The sequence below is a fragment of the Triticum dicoccoides genome, chromosome 5B, assembly GCF_002162155.2.
Source record: "Triticum dicoccoides isolate Atlit2015 ecotype Zavitan chromosome 5B, WEW_v2.0, whole genome shotgun sequence".
NCBI classification, from domain to species: Eukaryota; Viridiplantae; Streptophyta; class Magnoliopsida; order Poales; family Poaceae; genus Triticum; species Triticum dicoccoides.
The window spans coordinates 444286897-444311243 of NC_041389.1; the positions used below are offsets into that span (position 1 = coordinate 444286897).

The window sequence follows — 24347 nt, forward strand, 5'->3', positions numbered from 1 at the left end:
CTGGCATCCCTACCTACCTCATGTCATGCTTTCAGTGGCCTAAGGAATCTCTAGACAAACTGGATGCTCTACTTCGTGCTTTCTTCTGGCAGGGAAAGAATAAGGTGAAGGGGGGCCAATGCCTAGTGGCCTGGGATAAAGTTATTTTTGCCTCGGGCTAGGGGTGGGCTGGACGTCAGAAATCTTCAGGCACATAATCAGGTCATGATTTGCAAATTTGTGTCAAAGGTTCTTCAGTCATCAGACATTCCATGCTACCACTAGTTCGCCACTCAGTATTGCACAAGTTCCATCCCTCTTAATGCGAGCACGTGTGACACTGCCATTTGGAAAGGCTTCAAGGTTTGCATCCCCCTGGTCATCTCCTCCTCGCGTTGCTCTGTTGGTAATGGGGCTCTTGTTCCTTTTGGCACGATCAATGGCTCAATGAGGGCAGGCTACGACACTTTGTTTCCGATCATGCTCTCGTTTGCTCGCCACCCCTTCTGTTCGGTTCAGTCACAACATGCAGCAAGAAGCTGGAACCTTTCTTTGCATCCCAATTTGTCGTACTCTGCGACTCAGCAACTGTACCAACTCAACCAGTTAATTGCGCCAATAACTCCTGTCAGCTCCAGACCAGATTCTAGGGTGCCCCTCTTCTTCGGAAACAAGCTGCACACGGGCCATTTTTATCAACTACTCAACTTCAGAGGGGTGCTTTGGGGTTTTGAACAGTGGGTTTGGGACCCAATCATCTCGCTAAAGCACAGAATCTTCCTATGTCTCCTCTTCCGGGGTCGGCTCAACACTAGAGAGGCCATGATCAGGAAAGGATGGGTTGCGGTGGCTCCTTCCGCCTGTTGTGACCTATGCCCAGCATTGGAAACGGTCCATCATATTGTGCTACGATGTCGGTATGTTAATGATATATGGGACATGTTGATGCTAACTGCTCTCGCTTCTGCCTCTTCGGATGTTCAGCTCTTCGTCACACATGCAACTGATCAGCTTCTTCTCAAGAGAAAATGGAATATTGCCTTTGTGGCATCGGCTGTCTCTTTGTGGCATGCGAGGAATGATCACACTTTCAATAACAAATGTTGGAGTGAGCCTCAGATCAGATCCTATGCTGCTAGCTTGCTTCGTCTATGGGCCAATAGAGCTTCCAAGCAGAGAGATAAAGCGGACTTGCAAACATGGGCCACGATGCTTGCGGCTTAGCTTAGCTTAGCTTAACCTAGCTTAGCACATGTTTTTCCTATCTGTGCCTTCTCTTGCTTTTCTCTCTTAGGCTGCTTGCGGCCATGCACCTTGGTGCATTTAGCAAGACTTTGTAACCTACCCAGGCTCATGCCTGTTTTTGAAATATAAAGTTGGCCCCGTGCCACCTTTTCTTTTCAAAAAAAGTAGAACCCGACGGAAAGGACTGCCCCGACATGCACGTCCAATCCAGTGAACTGGGGTGACCGTGACTCCACGCGTCTGTCCGTAGTGGCGTAGTCGCAATGAAAATACGTTTTTTCGGTTAGAAAAATGCAGGGAATGTCTAGCGACTCTAGGTGCGGCGGTGCTTCCGGCTCGCATGAGACATCATCCCAGGTCTTTGCGAGTACTGAACACAGGTGTACTGTGTGGACAGAACTTGTTACAGAGAACCCACGGCACTGCGAATCGGTCCATCCTGCCGGTTTTTTCCCGACGAGCTGCAATCACGGCGGACCAGACGAGTGGAAACCTCGTTCTCAGTCGTAGTAGTACAGCGAGAGCTTCTCAGAAGACGTACGTACTGCCTGTCTCATAGTGACACTCCGTGGGTGCCTGGCCCCGCGCATCTTGGAACAGAGTAGCTGATTCAGAGAGCACCAGGATTCCAGATGTCTTTGGCTGGGAATATCATTAGGTCAACACATCAAACGTTTGAACCCGACGCTAGGCCGTGTCGACATTTCGACACGGCGCGGCGTACTACTGCATCGCCCCGGGCATCTCGGACGTCGCTGAGTGATCGAGTGTCTAATTTTTCTACAGGAACGCATAAGTGTTAGTAGTAGTTGTGATGAATTCAAGCTATTTTGAAGATCTGTGTAAGTGGCTTCTCAAATTCCATTTTGGACCATCCATGCACCTGAGATTTTGTGCGGCATTGCCTACCTTCCGGAGGAGTTAAAAGCATCAAAATTCTGGAACTTGCACAAAATGTGATGATTTAGCTTAAAAATTGTAAAACTTCACCCCGCCATCCTCAAACTTGTCTCATATATGACAATTTAGTCCTAAGCCTAACACATCGCGACATGTGGCAGCCAAGTGGCCAGACCGGTCGTCGACCCCCCTGCTGTTTTCCCTATTCAACCCACATGACAGCTCACCTACATTAAATTTGTCTCCTTGCACACATCCCATTTCATCGCCACCCACGTTTTGTCCTGTCGGGGCCGACAGGAGCTCAGCAGCGATCGCCTGCTGATGACATCAGCCACCACGGCATCGTCGCTGGAGTTAATTGGCGGTGTGGAGGCGCCTCCTCCCCATCTCGTCTGCCCGTTCGGCGTCTTCCCTTTGAAGTATTGTGAGTCTCTTCCTCACTCTCCTATGCTCTGCTCCTTTCGTCACCTGCCAGTTCCGCCGTCAACAACACCACTCATCGGTGTGATTCGAGCTCGATTCAAGGTCGTCTAGTGTTGTTGCTTGCTTAGGGTTCTTGCAGAGCTGTAGAGCTAGGGTCTTGCGCGCATATCGAGCTGGCCCGTTAGCATAGGTCACTTGCTCGCTTTGCTAGCTTCAGCTCGCTCGCTCGGTGACGTACTGGTTCGTCCGATTTTTCTTTCATTTTTTCATTTTTTGTTTTCTTTCTTTTACTTTCAGTTTCTTTCATTTCTTTACTGGTTTTCTTGTTTTTTTTGTTTTTACTAGTTTTCTTTGTTTCTTTCATGGTTTTTACTTATTTTCTCCTTTTTTTCTCTTTCTTTCGTTCTATTTTGGTTTCCACTGGTTTTTATTTGTTGTCTTTCTTTCTTTGCTTTTCCTCATTGTTCTGTTTCTTTTCTTGGCTTTCTTCATTTTTCTTTGTTCCTTCTCATGTTCACTCTTTTGCATTGTTATTTTTCAATTTTTCTTTTCTTTTTGGTTTTAATTGGTTTTCTTCTCTTTCCTGTGATGTTTGTCAATTTTCGTTGGTTTCTTTTTTGTTCAACACGCGTTTGTTTTCGGTATAGATTCAGCATTTTGGGTATGCAACAGGCACATTTTTCATATACACTTTTAACATTTTCTCGATACATAGGTTATATTTTCTTTGTTTCTTTCAGGGTTTTCCTCGATTTTCCTTTTCATACACATTCCTTCTTTTTCCTTCGGGTTTTGTTTCTTTCATGATTTTTAATGGTTTCTTTTGTTTTTCTTTGTTTCGTTTTCAGTAATCATTTTTCTCCATTCTTTTGCACTTGTTTTTTCGGTTTTGTCTTTCATGTTCCTTTTTATTTGGTTTCCTTTGTTTATTTTTTGGTTTTCTTGTTTTTCTTTGTTTCTTTTGTTTTTATTCTACAATTTCGTATACATCAGGAACATTTCTCTAATACATGTTTAACATTTTTTAAACAGGTTTAACATTTTTTGCATAGACGATCAAATTTTTTCTATATACATTTTTCAAATGCTTCACTAACATCTTTTAAATAGAAGATTGTCATTTTAATAGATGGTCGACATTTTCTCTATAGACATTAACATTTTCAAATGCTTGAGTAAAAAATTCAAATAAAAGATTAATATTTTTCTGATATATGGTCAACATTTTTTCTATACACATTTTACATTTTTGGATTGGTTTTCTTTGGGTTAAATTTTCTTTTTGGTTTTATTTGTGTTTCTCTATTGGTTTTTATTGGTTTCTTCGTATTCCTATGCTTTTTGCCGATTTTCATCGGTTTCTTTTTGTGTTCATCGCATGTTTTTTCCTTTACACATTCAACATTTTTCGTATACATCAGGAATATTTTCTATATAAAAGTTTAACATTTTACCTATGCATGGTTAAAATATTTGAAAAACTTATTTTTTTTATGTCTATTTATTTATTATATATGTCCTGATGTCTAATTGTTTCTCATTCACCTTGTACATTTTTCATATTCATATGAAACATTATTTTTATACATGTTCAAAAAATTTAAAATACCTGATTAACATTTTTAAATGCATGTTTTGCTGTTTACAATTTCTATATACATAAAGTACATTATTATACATGTTTAACATTTTTATAAACAATGATTGAATTTTTTAAAATACATGTTTCGTTGTCTGCTTTGTGCCATACACATTTGTACATTTTCCATATAGAACTGAAAGATTTATCTTGTATACATTTTACATTTTCCATATATATGATTAACTTTTTTCAAAACACATGAACAGTATTGCTCGGATATTAGTTAAACATTTTTTTCAAATAAGTGTTGAAACATTTTTTTCAAAAGCTATCAACATTTTTTGTAAATTGCACACACATTTTTTCAAACTTCAACAATTTTTTAAAATATGTGTAATTTATACTCGTTTGAAAAAATAAAAAAATGAAAAATGAAAAATGAAATCGAGTGAATAAAACGATCGAGTGACCATCGCCACTGGGCCGGCCTATTACCATGTCGTTTCTGGCAAGGGGACAGTTTGTCTTGCTAGAAGCGAGCCATAGCCGCACCTGTGTCTTCCCCGCAAAAAGAAAAAGGCTCATGTAGCAGTAGCCTGAATTGGTTTATGCATGATACCATACTCTTTGACTGATCATAGCTTCTTTTTTTGTTGTTGCGAAAGACTGGTAATAAAATACAAAGAATAGGAGGGTGTGTCAAGCATTTACCACACTAAATCACATTTGAAAAGCGAACTATGCAGGATTGACGAAATAATAACTCACATATATCCACATTTTTTCAGAAGATACATAAGCATATAAACACCGGAATTTTGCACATGTATAATTGGCAAAATGAACAATAACATAGAGGTAGCTATAACAATTGACTGTTTATTCTATTTTTTATGCCACTGATTTCTTGCTTTCGAATACAAAATAAACAAAGCAAAGCGATGGTGTGATTACTTAACGACCTGACTGTAGACCATTAACAGCTTTCTTCTCGATGCTGAAATATCCAGCACTGGTTACTGTCGAGCTGGCCATCGATGATGGCTCCCCAAGTAGGCATTCCATCTCTTCAGGGTTCCGCTGCACCGATGGATGTTGCATGACCTTCCTCAGACTATCAAGCTTCTCCGCAACTTTCTTCATCGATGGCCTATTGTCACCACGCATCTCTAAGCATCGCATCGCTAGCTCCGCGATCTCTTCAATAATCTCTATATTATCCCCATCCTTGATCTCAGCATCCAAGATCTGGTCGAGCTTATTCTCCTTCATGGCATACGTAAACATCATCGATAGGCTCTTCTCATGGGCAGGGACGTCCGGATCAAAATTAAATGGCAATTTGGCCGTGAGTAGCTCCAATAAAACAACCCCAAAGTTGTACACATCGTTCTTGTCTGTCAACAGGTTGGTTTGCATGTACTCCGGGTCAAGGTACCCGCATGTTCCATGTACCAGTGTGATGAATTGCGACTTGTCAGTTGGTGCCAAGATGGAGGCGCCAAAGTCAGCTACTTTGGCTTTGTTGTCCCTGTCAAGAAGAATATTGGAGGACTTGATATCACCATGGAGGATCGGTGTCGAAGCCGATGAGTGAAGATAGGAGAGCGCATCGGCGGACTCGTGGGCGATCCCCAAGCGAGTAGCCAAGGAGATACGAAGGCCATGGTTACCGTGTATGAGCTGGAAGAGGGTGCCATTCGGGACAAACTCGTATACCAGCATGGGGACTTCCACTTCGAGGCAACACCCGAGGAGCTTCACAATATTTTTATGGTTGACCTCGGACAAGATTAACATCTCTTTGCCAAATTCTTTCTTTTGTTGCTCGTTGGCGGTCTTGCATCTCTTCACGGCTACTTCCACGCCGCCCTCAAGAATCCCCTTGTACACGGTCCCATAGCCCCCTTGACCAAGTACTTGTTGCTCACTAAACCTGTTCGTGGCTTGCTTTAGTTCTTCTTCCGTGAAGATTTTGAATGTAATACCTTGCTTTGACCTCATCTCATCAAATAATATTAGACCACCGTGCTGCCGAAAGTAGTCTCGTTTCATCTTCTGTAGCTTTCTTCTCTCTTGGATCATGCATGCACATGCTAAAGCAATCACTAAGACAACTAGTCCACCAGTTGTACCTGCATTATCCATGCACATAGAGCTATAATACATCTGTTCAATACTAATGTAGTTTTGTTGAGCAGTGGCAACTTAAAGTACACTGTCGAGGAGAAAGAAAAATACTGGCTGATGAGTTTGGTAGGCCAAGATAAAAGTTTGCCAAACATGGGTTGTTGTTTGACAACATAATACCAGCGGACTATAGTGGTATAAAGTAAGTTTCCTACAGATTCCAATTAATTGTTCATAAGCAGTATGTTTGTATATATAGTGCTCACAAAGATAATAACTCACCTACAACAGGAATCACCGGGAAACGTGATTGACAAATGCCATTCGTCCAATCTTTCCCTCGGGGACATGAGCAGGTGTAATTTCCTGCCATGTTCTCGCAGATTCCATAGCCACATAGAGTAGAATTTTTAAGGCACTCGTCAATATCTGGAGCAGAACAATTGATTTCAGTTCAAGCTGCCATCATTTGCATAAAGGTGACTCATGAATTAAGGTACATGAGAGTTCATATCAAATGTAAAAGGTAGTCAAAGGAAATAAACCTTGACATCCATCCGTGATGTAAGGGTTGCCCTCGTATCCATCAGAGCACTTGCAGCGATAACCTGGCTCGTCGGTGGTGGAAGTTACATTTACACACACACTGTGGTTGCTGACGCATGCGTAGGAGCTCATGTTCTTCTGAGCTACGTCACAAGTCCACGGCCTTGCTTGCCAGTTCAGGACAAGTGGAAGTATCCCATTGTATGCATCATAGAACACCGTGGATTTGACATAACTGGTGCGGAAGTTGAAAGCCGCCTCTTCCATCAATACCATGTAGCTGCAACGGCTGTCTTGCCATATTTCTGTGGTGTTATAGTTTTGGTTGAAATGGCCATTATAATACCGTACGCCTTTCGGGACATCGACTTGGCAGCAGCCGGCGCCGGAGCATGTGTCATTCTTCACGGTGGCGTTCTTGCACGTTGACTTGCAACCTACTCCCTCCGTCCCAAAATTCTTGTCTTAAATTTGTCTAAATACGGATGTATCAAGTCACGTTTTAGTATTAGATATATCCGTATCTAGATAAATCTAAGACAAGAATTTTGGAACGGAGGGAGTATTAAATACTGCATCCAAAACGTGTAGTGCATGAGAATATGTGATGTCTTGAACCAAACTATGTATGTTGGTAGAATCTAATGACGTTATTCTCATCTTACATGTCTCGAAATAGGCTTTCGCCTTGTTTTATAAGTAAAGCCACAACCGAACAAGGTACACGGCCGAACGATATAAGGTGGTGAGGTAGCCCTCTTACAAAGCCGATCCCAGAATAACCAGCATACGCAGAACACTATGCAACCGAAGATGAATATAGGAAGAACTGAACACAACTCCACACTAGGCCCTGGTACACCTAAGCTCCACGACAATGCCCTCAGCAGGGAGAACGGAACAAAGCATCGCCGCTGCCGAGTCCGCCACGAACAAAGGTCTTCACTCGAAGCCCTAACACGGCTAGAAGAACCATAACGTCGTCCTCAAGAAGATAGCGGCACCCGCAAGCATCGCAGTTGTCGGCGCAGAGCTTTCGCTCGGCAACTCAACCATGCCACAACGAGGTCTCCAAGATTGGCGCAACGAGGATAGGTCCCTAGATCCAGATCGAAGTGTCGCCACTGTGAAGGAAGAGAAGACGCGCCTCTACCTGTCATGTCACCCACACGACCAATACGGAGAGTCACCACCGCCGCGAGGTTGCCCGGCGGAGAACAAACCATGCGGACCGCCACCCTAGCATCCATATCCAAGCCATCACCATCCGCCCACATCACGGAGCACCCACCACGGTAGGAGGAGTAAAAGGGACCTCCTTTCACTCCTAGCCCGGCATCAGTCATGAAGTCTGGATCGACACCACCACAGTAGGGCGTCAACACCTGCGCCTCAAGCCAGTCCCGGTGGACTGGGGGAGACACAACTCCGCGACTACCGACGGCCGCTGCCCAACACGCTCGCACAACGCCATGTCCATGGTCTCCGACTCCAATCCGCCCGACGGCCGCGATGTCCCGACTACCAGCAACATCCACCGTAGCCGCGAGGAGAGGGACCTCGACGCCCGCGGGCACCACCTAGGCCGAGCCCACCATCATCTACCCAGAGTAAAGCTCTGACCCGCCCCGGGCCCAAACATGGCCCGCCTGAGCACGAGCTGTCAGTCCAGGCTGTCTCTACCACGCGAGCACCCCACGTCGCCGGCCTGAACCAGGAGGAAGAGAGGCACAACCACCACCCGCACCCTGCCGCCACGGCCAACTACCACCGTTGAAGCCACAGAAACTGACCCGTCGACCGATGCCTCCACCCTGCGACAACCAACCGGACTGGGGCAAGGGAAGATCCCTGCCACATCCTAGCCCACCGAACACCGGAGTCACGAGGAACAAACCACCTTTTGGGCTAGGTTGGATGGTTTCGAGCAAGCGGTCAAAGATGCTTGGGTTTGCGAGGAAGATTATGTTGATCCTTTCAAGAGGCTCAACGCGTTGCTTAGGAGCACAGCTACTGGCATCCAAGCTTGGGGCCAGCGGAAGACCGGTAACATCAAAATTCAGATGGCGATCGCCTACTACGTCATTTTGAAGTTGGACAAAGCAATGGAGGCTCGGCGCCTGGATTGGAGGGAGAGGTGGTTGAGGAGAACGCTCAAACATGCTCTCTTGGGTCTAGCATCTCTGCGACGCACCATCGAGAGGCAGCGTTCGCGTTTGAGATGGATCCGCGAAGGGGATGCGAACACCAAGCTGTTCCAAGCTGTGGCCAATGGCAGGAGAACCAAAAACTTCATCCCCCACATCAGGCATAACGGCGAGTTGGTCTCGCAACAAGAGAGGAAGGAGGAGATCTTCACGGTGGCATTCGAGCAGCTGTTGGGTCACGCTCACGCAAGAGAGGCCGACATTGATCTTGATTTTCTTGACATTGCCGAGCTCGATCTCTCGGAGCTTGATGCTATTTTCACCGAAGAGGAAGTTTGGAGCACGATAAAGGAGATGCACCCGGAGAGGGCCCCTGGACCGGACGGGTTTACGGCAGCATTCTATCAAACGGCATGGCTGATCATTAAGCACGAGATCATGGAGGTGTTCCATAAGCTTTAAATTGGAGATGGCCGTGGTTTTGGCAAGCTCAACCGAGCCCACATTGTCCTCATCCCGAAGAAGCCGGACGCGGAGGAGGTGGGTGACTTTCGGCCCATTAGTCTACCCCATAGCGTGGCCAAGATCTTTGCCAAATTGCTTGCCAATAGAGCTAGACGAAGAATGAAAGAAATTGTTACTGTCAATCAATCTGCATTCATCTGTGGGAGGCACTTGCACGATAACTTCCTCCTGGTGAGGCAAGTGGCCAGGAAGTTGCATTCTCGCAAGGAGACCAGCGTTTTCCTGAAGTTGGACATCTCTAGGGCTTTTGACTCCCTCAATTGGTCGTTCCTGCTGGATGTGTTGAGGCGCAAAGGTTTCGGATCGAAGTGGTGTGGGTGGATCGCCATCCTGCTGTGGACTGCCTCCACTAAGGTGATCGTCAACGGGGTTCCCGGTAGAAGCTTCACCCACACCAAGGGACTCAGACAAGGGGATCCTGTCTCACCCCTGCTATTTGTCATCGCTATGGACATGCTGTCGCGCATCATGATCAAGGCCACTAATCTTGGCGTTATCAGCAACCTTCCGGGCATCGAAGCCCACCAATCAGTGTCTATCTACGCTGACGATGTGGTGTTGTTCCTTAAACCCTGGCCGCCGGACCTAGCATTCGTCAGGATGATGCTTCAGATGTTTGGCGAGGCTTCCGGCCTGAGGATCAATTACAATAAATCCATGGCCATCATGATTCATGGGGATAACAGTGATAGTGCCCGGGTGGAATCCACTTTGCAATGTCGGTTGGGTAATTTCCCTTGCAAATACCTCGGCCTGCAATTGGGCATTAAGCGGCTTTCAAAAGCAGACTGGCAGCACATGCTCGACCATGCCAAGAGTTTTGCCCCCGCTTGGCAAAGGGGTTTGATTCACCGACCGGGACGATTGGTGCTTGTTAAGGCTGTGATGGCGGCCAAACCCATTCACCACTTCATGGTCACTGAAGCTCCGGTATGGGTTTTGGAAGAGATTGAACAATGGATGCGATCGTTCTTTTGGGCCGGCAAAGAGAAAGTGAACGGTGGACAATGCCTCGTGGCATGGAGCACGGTGTGTAAACCTACTTCGCTTGGTGGGCTGGGCGTTCGCAATCTCCAGCTTCAGGGGCTAGCCTTGCAGGTCCGGTGGGAGTGGCTACGCAGGACTGATCTAGACAGGCCATGGCAAGGTTTGCCGATGGCGGTGGATAGAGAGGCCCGGCAGGTGTTTGATAGTTTGGTGCAGATTTCTGTGGGCAGGGGCAGTATGGTCCTATTTTGGAGAGATAGATGGATTCACGGTTTTGCGGTGAAGGACATTGCACCACTCATTCATGCTCAAGTGGACACACGCACGATCAACCGACGCACGGTGGAGGAAGGCCTTTTGGATGGGCGTTGGCTACTTGATATCAGCGGAGATGTGAACTTTCTCGGCCACATGCAACTTTTTCACCTCAACCTTGCGATAAGCACGATCATCCGTGACCCCGCCAGTGAAGATAGTTTTTCTTGGCCTGCTGATCCCTCCGGAGTGTATACGGCGAAATCCACTTATAACCGACTGTGTCAGGGCACTGAGAGGGCCCCCTATGCCACCTGCATTTGGAGAAGCTGGGCTATCCTTAAGTGTAAAATCTTTGCGTGGTTGGCCGTGCAGCACCGGATTTGGACATCTGACAGAAGAGCGAGGCATGGACTCCAAAGTGACCCGTCCGCTTGCTACACGTGTTTGCAGGACGAAGACAACACGGAGCACATTCTCATCCAGTGTGTTTACACCAGGGAGGTGTGGCACTACATGTTCGAGGAGCTGAGCTTGAGGGGCTCCATCCCTACTCAGGCAGACACCTTACTAGATTGGTGGTTGACCACTAGAGTAAACTTCAGGAAAGGCCATAAGCGTGGTTTCGACACGGTGATCATTGTGACCATCTGGGCTCTTTGGAAGCAGCGCAACGCCAGAGTCTTTCATCAGCCCAACCAGCAGAAGACCGCTTTGGAATTGGCGCGCGCCATTGTCATAGAGCTCAAGGATTGGAGACTAGCGGGTTTAGGAGGAGGAGGTTTTGGATCGTTTTGTGAGAGTGTAGGCATAGGCTAGATCGCCGGGTGTGCTAGGGTGTGCGTTTCTGTTTTGGAAGCCCTGCTTCCATTCTTGTATTGTGACTCCTGCTTTCTTCTTCTATAAAATTAAGGTACGCTTTTGGCGTACTCTCAAAAAAACGAGGAACAAACCAGGCCGGCCAGAGCCACATATAGCCTCGATATATGCACCCCCACACCACGCGCACAGCACCCGGCCAACCGCAGGATCCGGGCCTCCGGTACGCGCCTGCAGCACCCCCCTCCCCTGCAGCCAAGGCCACCAGGAGGCAGGGCCGCGACCTCCAGCCCACTGTCGTGAGCAGCCGCCGGCCTGCGCCGCTCGCAACCCGCACCCCATGCCGGCCGAACGACGCCAGATCTAGATCCGGCCAAGCCGCCAAGGGCGCCCAGCCAAACAGGACCGTCGGCGACACCGCGTGCCTACTCCGCCACGACACGGCCGTCGCAGCCCCGGCGCACCTCCGCAGGCCGGCCGCCGCCTCCATGCCCCGCGCCAAGCACAGTGTCCCCTTCGCTCGGCCACGCCCCGCGTCGCAACCAACAGCCGGAGGAGGGAGAGAGATCCCCGCTGCCACCGACGCCGTACGGGCTTTGCCCGGCGGCGCCTCCCGACAGCGGTGGGGTGGATGGGCCGAGGAGAAGGGCCTGGGATGGGTGGCGGCTAGGGTTCGCCCGGCCTGTCGCGGGAGAGGCGCGGGACGAACGAGTTTTCTCATCTTAGAAGTCCAATTCCAATAAGCTTTTGTATTTTTGTAGCCAATTTAAAAAAATTTCTACGAAGTCATATACTCCCTCGGTTCTTAAATATAAGACCTTTTGGAGATTTTAATGTAGACTACATATGAAGCAAAATGAGTGAATCTGAACTTTAAAATATGTTTATATACATTTGTATATTGTCCGGATTGAAATATCTAAAGGTCTTATATTTAGAAACCGATGTAGTATATTTGAAAAGGAGGTAGCACTATAACCGATGGAAGTTCTAGCTGCGCCTGCATTGGAATCCTAATGAAATGGTGTTTAACAAGTTGTATGAAACAATTTCGCACATGATCCCGACCTAATCAGAAACATAAAGGTCCTTACAAAGAAACATGAAATAGAATTAGTTACTGGAATAATTTCGGGATTTGTTGCTCAGAAGGGTGAGAGACAGATTCAAGCTCTACACGGGGCTGGAAGAGACTGGAGACATGAAAGCTGCCGGTCTACGCAATTGAGCCTTGATGTTCTTTGAGCTGCAGGTGGAGTGATGTCCCACTCTTCTGCTAGCGCCATTCTGGCCTGCTGTGGAGTAGTAGATGGCTTGACTGCAGAAAGATTGGTCATCAAGATGGTGACTGAAACACCGCTTCTTATCCGGGGTTAAGGTTCTTGTTCTGACCTTAATTGATTGGGCTCAGCAGCGACGAATTTGCGTCGTTGCCTTCTGCTGTCAGTCTCGGTGCAAGGGCATTCATTCTTTCTCGAAGGTGTGGTTGAGGAAGAAGTCAACTTGGTCGTAGGTATTAATTTCATATCATGTGACTATTCTATTGCAATTATCCATGTTAATGCTTTGTTGTCTTAACTGTTAAGATATCATTTGCTTGGTTGTCTGTAATCTCTACTCCTAATGGAGTAGTTGGTAATCTCGTTTCCAGGTTTTTTTTCGTCCCACCACTTTCGTCTGGTTTTTTTCGTAGGTTAACCGTCATAGGTTTTTTTCGATGCTGGTTTCTTATTCACCGGTTTATTTACCCCTCAGCTCTTTCCTTGCAAATCAGCACTTTCCAAACGTGCACGCAATCACGGATCTAAATTTACTAACTTATCCAAATCAACCGATACCTTTCATTATTGCAAATTTCTTTAGGAAACAAATAATAGGTTTTAAGGAAACAAATAAAAGATTTTAAAGACGCATCATACTTTACTAAAATCACTAAAAATCAAATCTAAATTAATTAATCTTACCTTAAATCACTCAATCACTTTAATTAGAAAACATTTTCTTTTCTAACTGCACCCCGCTTAGTGTGCACATAACAATCCGAAGTAATTAGAGTCACATGATTGAATCCATTTATTTAGAGCGACATGATTGAATTCATTTATTAACAATAATCCTCACCAAATGTGCGTTTAGCAATTTTAGAGGGCGGACCACAACTCTGCCATCCGCTCGCCCGCGTTTGTTTAGGTACAGGAAAAAATGGCATAATATATGGAAACAACACGACCGGGGAGGCGGCGCAATCTTCGGGGATAGGGGATCGGAGGAGAAGGATTGGCCTGGCAGCATGATCGGGGTGCTTCCCCGCGGCCGCGGCCGTCCTCGCGATGCCACCTACCCAAAATCAACGCTGCTCCCTGCCGTCAGCCGAGGCGACGCCGCCTGCCCTCCTACCCACGGTCCGCTGCCGCGTGCGGCTACGGCGGGAGGAGTAGCGACGGGGCCGAGGTCCTTCATGCGTTCCGGGATGGAGGCCATGATTTCGTCGAGGTCGTTGCTGCCTCCTACACTCAGGGTGTGTCGCCGAGATCGAGGCGAGCATGAGGAGCTGTGGCCACCGCCATGGTCACCCCATTGCAGGGGAATGATGGAGCACGCCGTCGGCCTACAGCTTGTGGAGATCACTGTTGCTCTTCAGGTCGCGTGGTGACCGGATCTTGCCGATGTGTCCCTCCCCGATGACCTCCTCTTCGCCCGGTTGGCCGGTATGGATCTCGCCACTGCTGCCCTCAACTTCTCTGCCTCGAGCTCGACGGTCAGCCACCATGGATCCCCCAGCTGGAGGGTCACATGAACCAGCCGTCCTCCCATGCTGCAGCGGCGAGAAGGTGACATGGCTCTCCGTACACGAAGAGTGGAGTTCAGTCAAGTACTTATATACTTGGCCTCTACTGCTGATCCATGTGCATGGAGAAGAACAGACAACCGCTCATTCATACTTCGTTCCTCTCCTTTGCGCTACATTACTGGAGGTGACATTTTCCTATCTCTCTATGTTGTAACAAGCCTGCTGCCTGCATAGTTAATGGATTTTTTATTTAAATTTATCGCTGCTTAGTGCTTTGTTGCAATTGTTCACCCAAGATTCATATATATAATCTGAGCGTATGTAGGCATACTTAGCTTTGCTATTCCATTTTTTCTGGCGCATAGAAATAAGAGTATTGTCCAGGTTAGGTATTCAATTGAGTATGATATTTGGATTGCTATCAGAATGTCTTTTCTATGCATGTGATTTCTCACATCTGGTTATAATATTTGTGAAGACATGCATTGCACGTGCACTTGGAAGCGGGCCCGTGGCCCGCGCTGGACGGCGCCGACACCGACCCAAGCCACCTTGTCCGCGTATTCTTGGAGCTGTGGCTGGTCGATTTACATGAAATTAATTCCCTCAGTTCTGGTGGCAAATACAATATACATAATCCATATTGTTATGCACTAGCGTGTATGTGTGAAATAGATGGATTATGGTCCCGTACCCAATAAGATGGATATGTGTGTGTGTGTTAGAGAGAGAGGGAGAGGGGGATAGAGAGTGAGGAAGAGGGAGGGAGAGTGTGTGTCTGTGTGTGTGTGAGGATTTGATGGTAAAAAAGGTCGCCAATGTCGTAATATTGAACTCTTAAAGTTAATGTGGCCCCGTTGCAACGCACAGGCGTTCTTCTAGTAATGGATAAGTACCAAGAAAGACTAGACAGGATCGTTCCTAACATACTTCCTGGAAGTTACTTCTTACGTCTCATAATATAAAAGCATTTTATACACTACACAGGGGAGTATATTAGAGCTAAAAAATAATAATAAATGGTTTTCCAAAACATTTTCACCAGATCAATTTTCAGTATAACTAGCAATGTGCCCGTGAGTCGCAACAGAGCCGAAGTAGAATAATACTTGTTCACAAACTTGAAAACACACACTCTAGTTTTGATATAAATATATTACTAAAAATATATTATGTTTCATTCAAAATATATTCCTCGAGCTGTTTTGATGAGGTGAGGGAGGGATGTGCTTGATTTCAAGATACTAAGGGATTTTCTGCAAATTGAAATAAAGAAGTGGGCTATTGTTATAAAAATGCCACAATTTACGTCACAGTCATTAGATGCAGATCTATTGATCAAAAATGTCGGATGACAGACACACCATCATTATCAACTGAGTCTTTTATAAGAGTATATATATAGAGAGAGAAAAAAGGCGAAGTACTGAAAATTCGCATGTGAGCTCGAGCGCCTGTGAGCCTGGAATCTGTGCCATTTGTTTCTCTCACGATCATTATTGCACTGAGTATAGCGTCAGGTTTATGCTCACGGGCCTATTTGCCCAAACAGTTAGATGGCCCACTGCTCAGAAAGCGCCGTCAGTTAATGCGGTGACGGACCAGACAGTTTTCCACCCGCTCAGCTGGTTTGAATGCCGGCCACAACAGTTTTCCACCCCATTTATTCCTGCGCCTCATTAACTTTGCAGGGACTGGTTTGGTTGGCTTACACATCCCCCATGGGCACACTTCTGCTTCCAGGAGCCCAATTTTAGCATCAAATATTTCAGTTTCCAAAAAATCATATTTCATGCAACAACAAATTTAATTCCGCACCACAAACCATCTTACACTCGAACAACCATAGACATGATCAACATGACCAGTACATATTCAGAAAATTCAGAGAAGACAGTTAAATAGGACGAAACTGGTTTAACATATGACAGCTACATATACATGGTCAACTGGTTTAAGTCTACCACAAAAATATCAAAAACATTTCAGTAGGATGAAATGAAAAAAATTCTTAGCATTAAACCAGCCTTAGTTGTGCGACCTTCTGGCAATTGTTCCTCCTGTGTCCTTCAACTCCACAATTCTTGCATCTTGCCGGCTTACGTGGCTGCTTTGGTACATGCCCTCATTCGGGGCAGGTTGTCCGCTTGTGTCCTTGCTGCCTGCATATACCGCAGAACCTTGTTCTCTTACTTAAACCTTCGTATGGCGCCTTCTCCCTACTCGTTGTCGGCCTGCCAACTTGCTTCCGCTTGGCAGGTGCCAGCAGGTTCTCCATCATATTTGCAGACTCATTAGCTGTGTTGCTGTCATCGTTCCCGTCGTTGACTTGTGTAGCTTCGAATGCGTCGCATACGTCGCGTCCTGATTGTATCACGTGCTGAACCCTAGCATTACCGACTAACCTGTCCTCCAAACCTAGGCCATCTCGGACCTCCGTGTACGCCTTCATCTCGGCTGCACAGTGATTGAATAGTGATGTGAAGCGCTCGTAAGCTGCCACACTTGAGTCTCCCATGCGCACAAGCTCCATGGCTTGCATATACATATTGAAATGCCTGAAACTAAATGGGTTCTCGTGAGCATTGTCTCTCTGGTACTGCATCAGGTGGGCCGGAAGTACATCTCTCACACCTCGTGTCCATCTTTTCACAATGTGCTTCTTTGGGATTTCTGTCACACGAATGAAGTCGAGTACCTGCAATTGAGAACAGATTTTTAGTCGGACCTACGCCACTTAAATGAGTAGTTCAGTACTACAAAAACAGAGGAATCCTATCTGTACTCATGCTGTTTGAATCACCTTCAGTATATGGCTGCACAGCAGCCCCATGTGGGCAAACTGTCCACACTCGCAATCAAATTCCTCTCCACCTTCAACAACCGTCACCTTGTATGAGGTTCTACACCACTTCTCCCGCCGTGCTGCATCTGTATGTATTGCGACATACTCTTTACCTTTTTCAATCTCTTCTACCTTATATGCACCACACTCGTACAGTATATGGCCAAACTGCTCAAGCATAGCTTTGGTGTAAATCTTCCCAGCATGTCTCTTAGTTGCCAAATTTGCTCGCATAAGTGGCCTCCCCTGCAAAACAAACCACCTATAAGTAATCTCTCATTTCATCAGCTCAATATCACCGACACTATTGTGTCCATTAAGTATTTCCTTTTGCACTTACAATTGCTGTCCGCTTCTCCTCATAATTTTCTTCTGACTCACGGTCAAAAATTAAACTCATATACTTCCTCACAAATACATGCATTGGGCAACCAGGCGGCACGTAGTTCTTTAGCATGTGATTTGCACTTTCACTCTGTTGTGTACTAGTCATCTTTGCACAGAACACACCCTTGAAGTATGGCTTTGCCCATTTGTGCCGTATTTCAAACAAATTAGTCATGTAGTCATGACTTTTCAAGTTGTATTTTTCTATTAAGTACTTCCAGCCATCTTCAAACTCATCTACAGTTAGCATGTGGTTGACAACCTTGTGAAACTCTGGTCGAAAATCACTATTCTTTGAGTACAATAGGCCAAGCGACTCTTTTGCCTTCTTTAGCACATGCCACTTGCACCACCGGTGAGCCATGTTTGGCATGACATTCCTTATGGCAACCTCCATTGCACTGTTTTGATCTGCAATTCGTTCATACCATACTCATTAGTCATATTTGGTCTAACTGTTCGACAGATTAGTTCTCAAGTAAACTTATACAATTGTATCCTATCTTACCGGTAAGTATTGTTTGTGGCGCCCTTCCCCCCAATATCCTAACAAACTCCGAGAAGACCCACTCAAATGTTTCCTCTGTCTCATGCCGAACTAGCACACCAGCTAGTATGATACTCTGGAAATGGTTGTTCACTCCAACAAATAACCCAAATGGCATGTCATACAGGTTGGTCCTATAGGTTGTGTCAAATGTGGTGACATCCCCAAAGAAGTTGTACTGCAGCCTACTGTTACCTGTAGCCCACATCAAGTTGCTGATCCTGCCCTCTTTGTCCGCCTGAACTCGATACGTGAACTGCGGATCCTTTGAGCACAGATCATGAAACACTTCCATTGTTTTCCTAACATCATCTTCTGACTGCTCCCGGCTTATCTTGCCACACAAATTTCACAGAGCTCTCTTAGTGAATGGCACATTCTCCATCTTTCCGTAAAAGCTTCCAATAATGTTGTAGACTTTTGACAAATTGACATTGTTCTGCCTCAACTGCTTAACTAGATCCTGGCTGTAAACGTCAATATGCTTGTGCGACAGCCAGTGTATGGTCTGGCCATATGTTTATGACAATGCATGGTTGTGCCCATCTCGATGCTCTTCTATGTACCATCCATTGTCCTTTGTCCTCAGGAGTCTGATGACGGCTGAGCATTCACACCGGCACGAACGAGTATTCTCAACGATTGGCTTGCCCTGACCAGACAAACAAACAAGTCAGCTTCTGTCACGTGCACTTCAGCTAATATGTAATTTATTTACTGGCAATATAAATCGATTCATTAATAGAGCCCAATTTTAGTATTCAGCCATAAGCAGAAAATATCTAATATTTTCAGTCTGCACAAATTCATATTCAAGAAACACCAAATTAAAATGTGCAGCACAGACCATCTTACACTCTAACAAACCAGATACATGCTGAACATGACCAGTACATATTCAGATAATTCAGAGAAGACAGCTCAATAGGATGTAACTGGTTTATCAGATAACAGCTACGCATACATGGTCAACTAGTTTAATTCTACTACATAGAAATCAGAAACACTTCAGTACTATGAAATGCAAAGTATATCTTTTTAAGTTATACACCATGTAGGTCTTCTAGCATTAATTGTTGGTAATATAAATCTGTTCTAACATTCATCTTACTGCGCATCCACACACGATCTCTTGCATACACTTTGTCCTATTCACATTCAGCTTGCTCTTTCTGTAACGAATACCAAATCCTTTCTCCCAGGAGTACAGATTGTAAAAGTCATATGCTTCCCCGAGGGTGTCGAAACTTGTTCCAATCTTTGGGACCATAACTATGTCTCTTGGATGCTCCGCAAACTCCCTCACGGTCTTCTCCAGCGCCGCGACCCTGTTCGCACAAGGAGGCCTTCCTGGAGCAACAACACCTACACGCACCCTGCACATTCACATCACACACACAATAAGGCATGGGTTCAGTTATAGTCAATTGATTCACTTAGAGAATGTCAACACCAATAAACCAAGTGGTGGACAGTTACAGCCAATTGATATGAATTTACATCCTCCATCATTCTCAGAGTGTCCACCGACACAAATTCAATCATATCTTCGTCAATCTGATGCAATCATATATTATAAAATAGTCATTATGTCATGTATTTTTTCCTTGACCAAAATGAAATTTCTTATCTATAATTTTCCAGCGTCTTTTCATCTGTAACTACTTGCAGAACTCATTCATACAGTTACAGAATGGTACTACAAATTCCTCATGCAATCTATAGGCTGCTGGTTCAGTACCTTTGCGTCCATCCTGGTGTCTTGGGGTCCAACTGCTCTATTGAGTGCTCGGACCCCTGAACCTTGTCCCCGTCTGATGCTTCCGGCCGATAGATCTGGCCGTCCGCACTTGACCCGGCAGGGGCTGGATCAGGAATCTCCGCCGGCGCGGCCACTGGGAACCGCACGGGCTCCATTGTCCCGTTATTTTCATTGACCTCCTCAAGCAGAGTTCTAATCATTCCACGCAAAAATTTCACAGGCAGAATGTAGATCAGTCCCCCAAAAAAATCAGCGCAGAACCATGGTAAAGAATAGCTCACGAGGCAGATCTGTACCTATTTATTGGCTGCAGCAAGAATTCCATGGTCGGCGGAACCCCTGCCAGATCGCCGGACCGCCCACTTGCCGTCGACGGAGTCAATGTCTCCACCTTTCCCCCCACCGTGGTAAGACACAAATCCAACTTCAATTCCTTATCCACCGAGTCACCCAACCACTGCATTAACTGCGTGCACTGCCGGCGCTAGCTGGAACCACCGTACCTGGTCCACGGATCAGGACGCCGGCGACAACGTCGAGCCACGGCTCATCCAGGAACCGTCGACGGTGTTCAACCCTGCCCCATTTGTCGGATGAGTATAGTTCAGTATATCTTCACTTCCCGTGCTCCCGCTGGACCCGCCGACCGGCCCAGTCATTAAATGAACCGAATCTCATAGCAATTCTGGACGTCCCTGATACCGAGCTCCTGTATGCTCGCCATCACATACTCCACGTCCGCCAAGTACTTACAGAAGAGCCCATCATATAAGCGAGAGTATTACACCCGATGACAAAGATCTTGTTGTCCACTTCTGATATCCAGAAAGGTGTGAAGGTGAAGTCCGCCCATCCGTTGTAGTGGGTCATACCGCCAGTGGCTTGGTCATAGCACTGCCACGAGATCGTCCAGATGTTCATCCAGGCCTTGCTGTCTTGCATGGAGATCTTGGTCACCTCAAAATTCCCGCTAAAAGGCTTTGCGGTGCCATTGATGCTCGTGCAGTTGAGTGCAAAGCCTCTGTGAAAAGCGCACTGCTTGCCGATGCCGAACGGGAACGGGATGTCGACGTCCCCGCACTTGGCCGGGCAGCCGGGACGCTGGCCGGCCGGTACATCGGCCATGGCCAGCACCCAAATCGCAGAAAGGCAGAGAAGAACATGGCAAGAAAGAAGAAACCGAGAACACCCCAGCTTCATCTTTGCCGAACGGGTGGGTGTGGATGCGTACTCCTAAGATCCTAGCTACGCCGGGGTGTTCAAATATGTCACCCAAGTCCTCTCACAGTACTTGTATAGGTCAAGGAGAAAGTTTTTTCCCCTAAACCCTAAACCCCTCTGGCGGCGGCCGAGGCGATCTAGGGTTTGGACGTGGAACAAGCTTCTCGCCTGCAGATTATCGGCGGGGCGAGAGAGATCGAGCGAGCGGTGGCTGGCGATGGCCACGCCGAGCGCAAGTACGGGAGCGGGGGCGGCGAACGAAGATCAATCCGCCCGTGCCGCCAGACGGAAACTGGAGGAAGCGCTGGGCAAACTGGATATCTCTCAGGAAGAAGCGACTCCTCTGGTGATCGATGATCGAGTCGATAGCGGTCCGGCGAAGTGGTTGGTGGCTGGTAAAGTACTTCACCGTAATCATCTTCACATCAAGACAATCACCAACGCTCTTCGGCCGGAGTGGGGTAACCCACCCGGCTTGCAGTTTCGCTCCGTAGGAATCAATATGTTTGTTACGGAGTTTGAGAATCAGCGAGATAGGGATCGTGTCTGGAACGGATCGCCATGGCACATCAACAAGAATGCCGTGGTGCTAGCAGAATTTGATGAGTGTATGAGGCCAGATGAGGTGAAGTTTGATCGTCTGCATATCTGGGCTAGGGTTATGAACTTGCCCTATAATTTGAGGGACGAAGCTTGGTGGATTCCTATAGCAAAGCAGATAGATCAACACGCTCAATATGTCAGTTTTGACCACGATGGAGGGTTTCTGCGAGCAAGGATCACCATTGATGTTGAGAAGCCGCTCAGAAGGTGGATTCTTATTGATTCTGCAAGGAGAAGAAATGTTGATATGTATGATATCCAGTATGAGCAGCTGCCATATTTCTGTTTCTCTTGTGGCAGATTGGGTCACTCGGATTTATATTGTCAATGTTGGAAATATGCCCTAGAGGCAATAATAAAAGTGTTATTATTATATTTCTTTGTTCATGATAATAGTCTTTTATTCATGCTATAACTGTATTATCCTGAAATCGTAATACACGTGTGAATACATAGACCACAATATGTCCCTTGTAAGCCTCTAGTTGACTAGCTCGTTGTGATCAACAGATAGTCATGGTTTCCTGGCTATGGACATTGGATGTCGTTGATAACGGGATCACATCATTAGGAGAATGATGTGATGGACAAGACCCAATCCTAAGCATAGCACAAAGGTCGGTTAGTTCGTTTGCTAGAGCTTTTCCAATGTCAAGTATCTCTTCCTTCGACCATGAGATCGTGTAACTCCTGGATACCGTAGGAATGCTTTGGGTGTATCAAACGTCACAACATAACTGGGTGACTATAAAGGTGCACTACAGGTATCTCCGAAAGTGTCTATTGGGTTGACACGGATCGAGACTGGGATTTGTCATTCCGTATGACGGAGAGGTATCTCTGGGCCCACTCGGTAATGCATCATCATAATGAGCTCAAGGTGACCAAGGTGTTGGCCATGGGATCATGCATTACGGTACGAGTAAAGTGACATGCCGGTAACGAGACTGAACAAGGTATTGGGATACCGACGATCGAGTCTCGGGCAAGTAACGTACCGATTGACAAAGGGAATTGTATACGGGGTTTGATCGAATCCTCGACATCGTGGTTCATCCGAGGACTTCATCAAGGAGCATGTGGGAGCCAACATGGGTATCCAGATCCCGCTGTTGGTTATTGACCGGAGAGTCTCGGTCATGTCTGCATGTCTCCCGAACCCGTAGGGTCTACACACTTAAGGTTCGGTGACGCTAGGGTTATAAGGAAGACAAGTATGTGATTACCGAATGTTGTTCGGAGTCCCGGATGAGATCTCGGACGTCACGAGGAGTTCCGGAATGGTCCGGAGGTAAAGTTTTATATATGGGAAGTTGTTAAACGGGCACCGGAAAGTTTCGGGGTCATGCCGGTATTGTACTGGGACCACCGGAAAGGTTCCGGGGGTCCACCGGGAGGGACCACCCCTCCCGGGGCGCCACTTGGGCTGCGTAGGGATAGCAGCCAGCCCCTAGTGGGCTTGGCGCGCCCCCCCCTTGGGCCCATGCGCCTAGGGTTGGGGGGGAAATCCTAAAGGGGGCGCACCCCCCTTGCTTGGGGGGCAAGCCCCCCACCCCTTGGCCGCCGCCCCCCCTAGAGTTTTCCCTAGAGGGCCGGGCCCCCTTGCCCCTTCCCCTATATATAGAGGGGTGAGGGGAGGGCTGCAAGACACCACAACTCAAGGCGCAACCCCTCCCCTCCCCAACACCTCTCCTCCTCCGTACGTGCTTGGCGAAGCCCTGTCGGAGTACTGCTGCACCAACTACACCACACCGTCGTGCTGCCGTTGGAGCTGCCTTCCTCAACCTCTCCTTCCTCCTTGCTGGATCAAGACGGAGGAGACGTCTCCCGTCCCGTACGTGTGTTGAACGCGGAGGTGTTGTCCGTTCAGCACTTGGACATCGGTGATCCGAATCACGTTCGAGTACGACTCCATCATCACCATCCCCTTGACAAGCTTCCGCTCGTGATCTACAAGTGGTATGTAGATGCAAACTCTCTCCCTTCACTCGTTGCTTAGATGAACTCATAGATGGATCTTGGTGAAACCGTAGGAAAAATTTTAATTTTCTGCAACGTTCCCCAACAGTGGCATCATGAGCTAGGTCTATGCGTAGTTGTCTTTGCACGAGTAGAACACAATTTTGTTGTGGGCGTGGATCTTGTCAACTTGCTTGCCTCTACTAGTCTTTTCTTGCTTCAGCGGTATTGTGGGATGAAGCGGCCCGGACCAACCTTACACGTACGCTTACGTGAGACCGGTTCCACCGATTAACATGCACTAGTTGCATAAGGTGGCTGGCGGGTGTCTGTCTCTCCCACTTTAGTTGGAGCGGATTCGATGAAAAGGGCCCTTATGAAGGGTAAATAGAAGTTGACAAAATCACGTTGTGGTTATTCGTAGGTAAGAAAACGTTCTTGCTAGAACCCAATTGCAGCCACGTAAAAGATGCAACAACAATTAGAGGACGTCTAACTTGTTTTTGCAGCGATTGATCATGTGATGTGATATGGCCAGAAGTTGTGATGAATGATGAATTGTGATGTATGAGATCATGTTCTTGTAATAGGATTCACGACTTGCATGTCGATGAGTATGACAACCGGCAGGAGCCATAGGAGTTGTCTTTATTTTTGTATGACCTGCATGTCATTGAAGAACGCCATGTAA

The 24347-nt window shown here is 46.8% G+C and overlaps 2 protein-coding genes across 4 annotated transcripts; both read right to left on the reverse strand.

Moving 5' to 3' along the window:
- Positions 1-5037: 5037 nt before the first annotated feature.
- On the reverse strand, positions 5038-21073 carry LOC119310325 (wall-associated receptor kinase 2-like). The gene is made up of 4 exons (XM_037586114.1): positions 20628-21073; positions 6808-7007; positions 6545-6691; positions 5038-6267 (listed from the first exon to the last, which is right to left on the reverse strand). The coding sequence occupies exons 1-4, from the start codon at positions 21071-21073 to the stop codon at positions 5087-5089; spliced, it is 1974 nt and encodes a 657-aa protein (XP_037442011.1). The 3' UTR covers positions 5038-5086.
- LOC119310326 (protein FAR1-RELATED SEQUENCE 5-like) lies at positions 16157-20443 on the reverse strand. Of its 3 annotated transcripts, none has more exons than XM_037586117.1 (7): positions 20170-20443; positions 19853-20065; positions 18073-19487; positions 17518-17975; positions 17291-17423; positions 17136-17206; positions 16157-17030 (listed from the first exon to the last, which is right to left on the reverse strand). In XM_037586117.1, exons 3-7 carry the CDS (start codon positions 18404-18406, stop codon positions 16458-16460), a joined length of 1569 nt encoding a protein of 522 aa, XP_037442014.1. In that variant the 5' UTR covers positions 18407-19487; positions 19853-20065; positions 20170-20443; the 3' UTR covers positions 16157-16457. The 3 variants fall into 3 exon arrangements, with proteins under 3 accessions (XP_037442014.1, XP_037442013.1, XP_037442012.1); XM_037586116.1 differs by having other exon boundaries at positions 16158-17030; positions 17136-17423; positions 18073-18763; positions 19223-19487; XM_037586115.1 differs by having other exon boundaries at positions 16158-17030; positions 17136-17423.
- Positions 21074-24347: the final 3274 nt, after the last annotated feature.

Coding starts and splice junctions, on each gene's coding strand:
- LOC119310326 (XM_037586116.1), bottom strand. CDS start 18,406: ATGGAAGTGTTTCATGATCTGTGCTCAAAGGATCCGCAGTTCACGTAT. Junction 17,976..18,072: donor GCCACAAACAATACTTACCG/GTAAGATAGGAT, acceptor AACGAATTGCAG/ATCAAAACAGTGCAATGGAG. Junction 17,424..17,517: donor AGGAGAAGCGGACAGCAATT/GTAAGTGCAAAA, acceptor TTTGTTTTGCAG/GGGAGGCCACTTATGCGAGC.
- LOC119310325 (XM_037586114.1), bottom strand. CDS start 21,073: ATGAAGCTGGGGTGTTCTCGGTTTCTTCTTTCTTGCCATGTTCTTCTC. Junction 7,008..20,627: donor GCTTATATGATGGGCTCTTC/TGTAAGTACTTG, acceptor TGATGCATACAA/TGGGATACTTCCACTTGTCC. Junction 6,692..6,807: donor CATCACGGATGGATGTCAAG/GTTTATTTCCTT, acceptor GTTCTGCTCCAG/ATATTGACGAGTGCCTTAAA.